The 9,154-nt window shown below is 46.6% G+C and overlaps 1 protein-coding gene across 1 annotated transcript in view; it reads right to left on the reverse strand.

Annotated features, from left to right (window-relative positions):
* Positions 1 to 438: 438 nt before the first annotated feature.
* The window catches only part of arih1 (ariadne ubiquitin-conjugating enzyme E2 binding protein homolog 1 (Drosophila)), a 30,206-nt gene continuing 21,490 nt past the window's right edge, over positions 439 to 9,154 (reverse strand). Inside the window, 7 exon segments of the mRNA XM_070440609.1 lie at positions 439 to 1,041; positions 1,751 to 1,863; positions 3,204 to 3,284; positions 3,286 to 3,309; positions 3,311 to 3,486; positions 7,910 to 7,917; positions 8,017 to 8,147. Of these exon segments, the coding sequence (XP_070296710.1) occupies positions 957 to 1,041; positions 1,751 to 1,863; positions 3,204 to 3,284; positions 3,286 to 3,309; positions 3,311 to 3,486; positions 7,910 to 7,917; positions 8,017 to 8,147 (618 nt within the window). The 3' untranslated portion in view covers positions 439 to 956.

The following is a 9,154-nucleotide window of genomic DNA, read 5'->3' on the forward strand; positions in this document are numbered from 1 at the left end:
GAATGGCATGGCTGGACCAGAATGGATGGGCTGGGGCCAGCAGGGATGGGGTGGGGCCAGCAGGGATGGGCTGGGACCAGCAGGGCATGGAGCTGGGACCACAGGGATGGGCTGGGACCCAGGGATGGGCTGGGACCAGAATGGATGGCTGGACCAGCAGGATGGGCTGGGACCAGCAATGGATGGGCTGGACCAGCAGGGATGGGCTGGGACCAGCAGGGATGGGCTGGGACCAGACAGGATGGGCTGGGACCAGCAGGATGGGCTGGGACCACAGGGATGGGCTGGGACCAGCAGCGGATGGGCGGACCACAGGATGGGCTTGGACCAGCGGGGATGGGCTGGACCAGAATGGGTGGGCTGGGACCAGCGGGGATGGAGGCTGGGGCCAGCGGGATGGGCTGCGGGGCAGCGGGGGTGGCGGCATGGGCTGGCCAGCGGGGATGGGCTGGGGCCAAGCGGATGGTCTTGGCGAGCCAGCGGGGATGGGCTGGGGCCAGCGGGGATGGGCTGGGACCAGAAATCGATCTGTTCTTGAATGGTCAGTCTTCTCACACTGTTGTTAACGCCGTTTTAATATTCTACCTCTTATTGATGGTTTCCATTGAACCAGGGAGGGGAGTAGGAGGTACTAGTGGGTGGTGTCCCAGGAGAGAGTCTCTAAACTAGAGGATAGTCCATGGTGATGTGGAGAAAGCAACGTACAGAACAGAAGAGTCTCTAAACTAGAGGATAGTCCATGGTGCGGAGAAGGTAGAAGAAAGCGATATTCTATTCTCTAGAGAAGAGATACTCAAGAGATGGTGTAGAGACAGTGGAGAGAGAAACACACAACACAGATATCCTCTCCTCAGGGCCAAAGAAAATATATTCTCTCTAGAGATGGTCCATGAGCAGAGGCCAATGTACTCCCATTGGTCCTTCTTAATCCTCTATGTACTCCCCATTGGTCCTTCTTAATCCTCTATGTACTCCCATTGGTCCTTCTCATAGCCTTCATGAACGTGCTGTAGCAGCACCCTCCGCCGGCTCTCACAATATCTACACAGACACAGGAGAGAGATGATGTACAGTATCTACACACATGGGGAGAGAATATACACAGGAGTACACCAAAGCATTAATAACACCTCTTTCCATGACTGACCAGGTGAAACCAGGGGTTCCCTTATTGATGTCACCTGTTAAATCCACTTCAAATCAGTGTAGATGAAGGGGGAGGAAACAGGTTAAAGAAGGATTTTTAAAGCCTCTATACAATCGAGACGTGGATTGTGTGTGTGTGCCATTCAGAGGGTCAATAGGGAAGACAAAAGATTGAAGTGCCTTTGAACGAGGTTTGGTAGTAGGTGCCAGGCGAACTGGTTTGTGTCAAGAACTGCAACGCTGCTGGGTTTTTCACTCAACAGTTTCCCGTGTTTATCAAGAATGGTCCACCACCCAAAGGACATCCAGCCAACTTGACACAACTGTGGGAAGCATTAGTCAACATTTTCAACACCTTGTAGAGTCCATGCCCCGATGAATTGAGGCTGTTCTATGGCTGTCTCTTATACACATCTAGATGTGTATAAGAGACAGGTATCAGGAAGGTGTCCCTAATGTTTTGGTGTTCTCTGTGTATATTGAACAATATATCTCCAGACACAGAAATGTTTCAGGGCCTTACCAAAAGGATCAAATGTGTCACATTAGGCCAATTTTCAGGTAGTAAATTGGTTCATTTTGTGAGGTAAAATCTTCCACCCACCTGTATTTATCTTGTACTTTTTGCTTGATATCCTGCAAGGAATCCTGGGAGATGTCCCTCTCCAGGTATCCTGACAACGTCTCTGTGCAGTTCTCCAGGTCGGCCTGGTTGTTCTGATGACACAAAAACAACGTCAGCGTTCAGCCTGGTCACCCACATAACAAACACCACACCAGGGCCATAACGCACCAAACCCATGGAAACAGGACCAATTTGTCCAATAGGAAATGCTTGTTTTCCGTCGCACACCATTTTGCTACCGTGTGACCTAATGATCATGACCCAGCATAAAGGGGGGGGGGGGGGGGGGGGCTCTCTCCTGGTCCCACTACCTAGCCACTTTCACCATACCTCAAGTATGATGACAGGCTGTTCTTGAAGGGTTGGAGTTAGCTGTCTATGGCTGTACTGGTACAGAAGAGTTTAGGGTTGGAGCTGGGGGCCGCTAGCTACCGGGTTGGGCTGGGGCCGGCTAGCTACAGGGTTGGGCTGGGCCGGCTAGCTACCAGGGTTGGGGCTGGGCCGGCTAGCTACCAGGGTTGGGGCCTGGGGCCGGCTAGCTACCAGGGTTGGGGCTGGGGCGGCTAGCTACAGGGTTGGGGCTGGGGCCGGCTAGCTACCAGGGTTGGGCTGGGGCCGGCTAGCCACCAGGGTTGGGGCCGGCTAGCTACCAGGTTGGAGCTGGGGGCCGGCTAGCTACCAGGGTTGGGGCTGGGGCCGGCTAGCTACCAAGGGTTGGGCTGGGGCCGGCTAGCTACCAGGGTTGGGGCTGGGGCGGCTAGCTACCAGGGTTGGGCTGGGGCCGGCTAGCTACCAGGGTTGGGGCTGGGGCCGGCTAGCTACCAGGGTTGGGGCTGGGGCCGGTAGCTACCAGGGTTGGGGCTGGGGCCGGCTAGCCACCAGGGTTGGGGCTGGGGCAGGCTAGCTACCAGGTTGGAGCTGGGGCCGGCTAGCCACCAGGGTTGGAGCTGGGGCGGCTAGCCCAGGGTTGGGGCTGGGGCAGGCTAGCTACCAGGGTTGGGGCTGGGGCCGGCTAGCTACCAGGGTTGGGGCTGGGGCCGGCTAGCTACCAGGGTTGAGCTGGGGCCGGGTAGCTACCAGGTTGGGGCTGGGGCCGGCTAGCCACCAGGGTTGGAGCTGGGGTCGGCTAGCTACCAGGTTGGAGCTGGGCTAGATTACTCCCCTTACATCAAAGATGGACCGGCTGTTTCTTGAGGTAGAAGGGTTTGGGCAGCGTTTATCAAACTCAGTTCTCTGGACCAAAGAGGTGCACATTTAGTTTTTATCCCATACATTACACAGCTGATACAAATGATCAAAGCTTGATGGTTAGTTATTTCAAATCAGCTGTGTTAGTGCTAGGTCAAAAAAATAAAATAAAATAAATAAACTTTCACCCCTTGTTGTCCCGGGGACAGAGTTTGAGTAACCCTGGGTTAGCGCCACACTGTACCTCAAAGATAATAGACTGGTTGTTCTTCTTCAGGTAGAAGGCGAAGACGTAGGTGAACATGAGTGTGGAGCGACACTGACACCAGCACGTCCACGGCCTTCTTCAGCGAACTGCACCTCGATCCAGGACATGTTGTGATGCTGCATCTCCTCCATCTTGGCCTTGACCCCGGCGTACAGCTTGTGCTCGAAGCGCAGCGACTGCATGTGGTTCATGTATCGGTTGCAGTAGAACAGGTATCGTTGTAGCATCGCTCTGGAGCGCTGTAACGCACACGCCTTCACTAATTACAGTAGAACAGGAAGTGCTGTACATCGCTCTGGAGCGCTGTAACGCACACGTCTTCACTTAATTACAGTAGAACAGGAAGTGCTGTAACATCGCTCTGGAGCGCTGTAACGCACACGCCTTCACTTAATGACAGTAGAACAGGAAGTGCTGTAACTCTTCACTTAATTACAGTAGAACAGGAAGTGCTGTAACGCCTTCACTTAATTACAGTAGAACAGGAAGTGCTGTAACGCCTTCACTTAATGACAGTTGAACAGGAAGTGCTGTAACGCCTTCACTTAATTACAGTGAAGCAGGAAGTGCTGTAACTCCTTCACTTAATTACAGTAGAAACAGGAAGTGCTGTAACTCCTTCACTTAATTACAGTAGAACAGGAAGTGCTGTAACTCCTTCAACTTAATGACAGTTGAACAGGAAGTGCTGTAACTCCTTCACTTAATTACAGTAGAACAGGAAGTGCTGTAACGCCTTCACTTAATTACAGTAGAACAGGAAGTGCTGTAAACTTCTTCACTTAATTACAGTAGACAAGGAAGTGCTGTAACTCCTTCACTTAATTACAGTAGAAGGAAGTGCTGTAGACCTACCTCTGTGATGTTGCTCATGGTGTTTGTAGAAGGTTAACTGTGTAGACCTACTCCTGTAATGTGTCTATGGTGTTTTGTAAAAGGTTAACTGTGTAGACCTACCTCCTGTGATGTGTCTATGGTGTTTTTTGTAGAAGGTTAACTGTGTAGACCTACCTCCTGTGATGTGTCTATGGTGTTTTGTAGAAGTTAACTGTGTAGACCTACCTCCTGTGATGTCTCTCTGGTGTTTTGTAGAAGGTTAACTGTGTAGACCTACCTCCTGTGATGTGTCTATGGTGTTTTTGTAGAAGGTTAACTGTGTAGACCTACCTCCTGTGATGTGTCTATGGTGTTTTGTAGAAGGTTAACTGTGTAGACCTACTCCTGTGATTGTCTATGGTGTTTTGTAGAAGGTTAACTGATGTAGACCTACCTCCTGTGATTTCTTCTGGTGTTTTGTAGAAGGTTAACTGTGTAGACCTACTCCTGTGATGTGTCTATGGTGTTTTGGTAGAAGGTTAACTGTGTAGACCTCCTCCCTGTGATGTGGTCTATGGTGTTTTTGTAGAATTAACTTTGTGTAGACCATCCACTCCTGTGGTATGTGTCTATGGTGGTTTTGTAGAAAGGTTAAATGTGTAGACCTACCTCCTGTGATGTCTCTCTAGTGTTTTGTAGAAGGGTTAACTGTGTAGACCTACTCCTGTGATGTCTCTCTGGTGTTTTGTAGAAGATGACTGTGTGACTACTCTGTGATGTGTCTATGGTGTTTTGTAAAGAAGGTTAATGTGTAGACTACCTCCTGTGATGTGTCTATGGTGTTTTTGTAGAAGGTATGTGTAGATCCTACCTCCTGTGATGTGTATATGGTGTTTTGTAGAAGGTTAACTGTGTAGACCTACCTCCTTGTGATGTGTCTATGGTGTTTTGGTAGAAGGTTAACTGTTAGACCTACCTCCTGTGATGTGTTATGTGGTTTTTTGTAAGAAGGTTAAACTGGTGTAGACCTACCTCCTGTTGATGTGTCTATGGTGTTTTGTAAAAGGTTATTAACCTACGTGTGTAGAAACGGACTACCTCCTGTGATGTGTCTATGGTGTTTGGTAGAAGGTTAACTGTGTAGGACTCCACGTCTGTTGATGTGTCTATGGTGTTTTGGTAAAGGTTAACTGTTGTAGACCTACTCTCCTGTGATGTGTCTATGGTTGTTTTGTAGAAGGTTAACTGTGTAGACACCTCCTGTTGATGTGTCTATGGTGTTTTGTAGAAGGTTAACTGTGAGACCTACGCTCCTGTGATGTTTGTCTATGGTGTTTTGTAGAGGTTTAATGTTAGACTACCTCCTGTGAGTGTTTGGGTGTTTTGAGAAGGTTACCTGTGTAGACTACCTCCTGTGATGTGTCTATGGTGTTTTGTAGAAGGTTAACTGTGTAGACCTACCTCCTGTGGATGTGTCTATGGTGTTTTGTAGAAGGTTAACTGTGTAGACCTATCCTGTGATGTGTATGTTTTTGTAGAAGGTTAACTGTGTAGACCTTACCTCCTGTGATGTGTATTTGTTTTAGAAGTTAACTGTGTGAGACCTACCTCCTGTGATGTGTCTATGGGTGTTTTGTAGAAGGTTAACTGTGTAGACCTACCTCTCTGTGATGTGTCTATGGTGTTTTTGTAGAAGGTTAACTGTGTAGACTACCTCCTGTGATGTGTCTATGGTGTTTTGTAGAAGGTTAACTGTGTAGACCTGACCTCCTGTGAGTTCATGGTGTTTTGTAGAAGGTTTAACTGTGTAGACCTACCTCCTGTGATGTGTTTTGTAGAAGTTAACTGTGTAAACTACCTTCTGTGATGTTGTTTGTAGCATGGTTAACATGTGTGCTTACCTCCTGGATGTCTCTCTGGTGTTGTAGAAGTTAATGTGTAGACCTACTCCTGTGATGTCTCTCTGGTGTTTTGTAGAAGGTTAACTGTGTAGACCTACTCCTGTGACTGTCCTCTCTGGTGTTTTGTAGATGGTTAACTGTGTTAGACCTACTCCTGTTGATGTCCTCTGGTGTTTTTGTAGAAGGTTAACTGTGGTAGACCTACCTCCTGTGATGGTGTTTTGTAGAAGGTTAACTGTGTAGACCTACCTCCTGTGATGTGTATATGGGTGTTTTGTAGAAGGTTAACTGTGTAGACCTACCTCTGTGATTGTTTTTAGAGGTTAACTGTGTAGACTTACTCCTGTGTGTCTATGGTGTTTGTAGAAGGTTAACTGTGTAGACCTACCTCCTGTGATGTGTTTTGTAGAAGGTTAACTGTGTAGATCTACCTCCTGTATGTGTTTTGTAGAAGGTTAACTGTGTAGACTTACCTCCTGTGATGTGTTTTGTAGAAGGTTAACTGTGTAGACCTACCTCCTGTGATGTGTTTTTGTAGAAGGTTAACTGTGTAGACCTACCTCCTGTGATGTGTTTTTGTAGAAGGTTAACTGTGTAGACCTACCTCCTGTGATGTGTTTTGTAGAAGGTTAACTGTGTAGACCTACCTCCTGTAATGTGTTTTGTAGAAGGTTAACTGTGTAGACCTACCTCCTGTGATGGTTTTTTGTAGAAGGTTTAACTGTGTAGACTACCTCCTGTGATGTGTTTTGTAGAAGGTTAACTGTGTAGACCTACTCCTGTAATGTGTTTTGTAGAAGGTTAACTGTGTAGACCTACCTCCTGTGATGTGTTTTGTAGAAGGTTAACTGTGTAGACCTACCTCCTGTAATGTTGTTTTTAGAAGGTTTAACTGTGTAGACCTACCTCCTGTGATGTGTTTTGTGAAGGTTAACTGTGTAGACCTACTCTGTGATGTGTTTTGTAGAAGGTTACTGTGTAGACTACCTCCTGTGATTGTTTTGTAGAAGGTTAACTGTGTAGACCTACCTCCTGTGATGTGTTTTGTAGAAGGTTAACTGTGTAGACCTACTCCTGTAATGTGTTTTGTAGAAGGTTAACTGTGTAGACCTACCTCCTGTGAGTGTGTTTTTGTAGAAGGTTAACTGTGTATGACTACTCCTGTGGTGTGTTTTGTAGCAGGTTACTGTGGTAGACCTAACCTCCTGTGATGTGTTTTGGTAGCAGGTTAACTGTGTAGACTACCTCCTGTGGTGTTTGTAGAAGGTTAACTGTGTAGACCTACCTCCTGTGATGTGTGAAGTTAACTGTGTAGACTACCTCTGTGCGTCTCGCTGCTTGGCATCGTCTTCATTGTAGCGTTGCAGTTGTACTGCAGGACATCATCATTCACGGCTACTTTAGATCGAGGTAGGTACATTGTGAGGTGTTAAATGTGAACAGCGTATAATCTATTCACTTCCAGGACAGTTTATTATTAGGTGCACGCACCTAACTCCTACAGACAGACAGGGCACATGGCAATGCTATATACAGGGCAGACAGACAGGCACATGGCCATGTCTATACTACAGGCAGACAGACAGGCACATGGCATGCTATATAAGGCAGACAGACAGGCACATGGCATGCTATATAAGGCAGACAGACAGGCACATGGCATGCTATATAAGGCAGACAGACAGGCATCGAGGCATTCAGTTACTGTTCGATTGAACGTTAGAATGGACAAAACCAGTGACCTAAGTGACAATGTTCGTGGTATGATCGTCGATGCCAGACGCGCCAGATCCAGTATCTCAGAAACGCCCGCCCTCTTGGGCTTTTCACACACGACATTGTCTTAGGTGTTATCGAGAATGGTGTGCGACAAAACACAAAACTTTGTCATGCGTGCATTTAAAAAAAAAAAAAATGTTATTCATCGATCCCACTATCCTGGCAGTTACAAGAGTCATGCTCTACCAACTGAGCTACAGAGGTACCGTGAAGTCAGTACACGGTGAACTGTTCTGGGTGAACGTGTGTGATTCTCCAGACTCGCCAAAATGTGTGCGATTGTCACTACTCACCACGCTGAGCCGTGTGGCTCCCAGGGGCCCAGACAGACCCAACAGAACTCAGCTTTACAACTCTGGTTCCGACACACCATGTGGTTGCAGCCGCCGTCCTTCTCGATGGTCACGTGACACTTTGGACACTCCTGTGAAAAAGTGTGCCGAGGACAGTGAAACCCCCTAGTGGAGCGCAGCCAATACCAAGCTATGAACACGTCTATCTAGAATCACATTAACCTGGGCCAGTATTCACACAGCGTCTCAGAGTAGGACTCTCGTACGTCAGTATTCCTAGTCTGAGACGCTTTATAAAATACAGACCATGTTTGCTCTGTAGATCTGGACTGATACCATATCTTGGAATTAGGTGTTATGTAGTGTTATAACCATACCTTGGTATTATGTTACGTGGCATTATAACTATACTTTGGTATTATGTATTATTATGTATCATTATAACTATACCTTAGTATTAGGTATTATGTTAAGTAGCATTATAACCATACCTTGGTATTATATATTGGTGTGTAGCGTTATAACCATACCTTGGTGTTATGTAGCATTATAACCATACCTTGGTATTGTGTTATGTAGCATTATAACCACACCTTGGTATTGTGTTATGTATCCAGTCTCCAATTTCCAAAGCTTAAAAAACCTGTTGCCTCCCCTTCATTACACTGATTACGTGCGTAACAGTACATCAATAAGATCATATCTTCACCGGTTCAGGTTGTCTGGGGAAGTACAGTGTCCTAATGTTTGTACACTCAGCGATATGCTGTCTGCTGGTAATATGCAACCATTAGCTTGACGTCGGGTTGCTCTGCTGTCCCTACAGGCTGAAAAGTGATTAAAAGTGTACCTATGACCAGTGAAACATCCAACTGATTGCAGCTAATACACAAGACTTTATAATGCTACAAACATATACAACGTATGGTTATAATGCTGACTAAACACAATACCAAGTATGGTTATAAGCACATAACACAAATACCAAGGTTATGGTTATATGCTATCATAACACCAACGGTTATGGTTATAACTCTACACAACAATGCAATAATACCAAGGTATTATATAATGCTACATAACCAATACCAAGTATGGTTATAATGCTACATAACATATACCAAGTATTTATTAATGC

This window comes from Salvelinus sp. IW2-2015, unplaced genomic scaffold, assembly GCF_002910315.2.
Source record: "Salvelinus sp. IW2-2015 unplaced genomic scaffold, ASM291031v2 Un_scaffold2742, whole genome shotgun sequence".
Taxonomy (NCBI): domain Eukaryota; kingdom Metazoa; phylum Chordata; class Actinopteri; order Salmoniformes; family Salmonidae; genus Salvelinus; species Salvelinus sp. IW2-2015.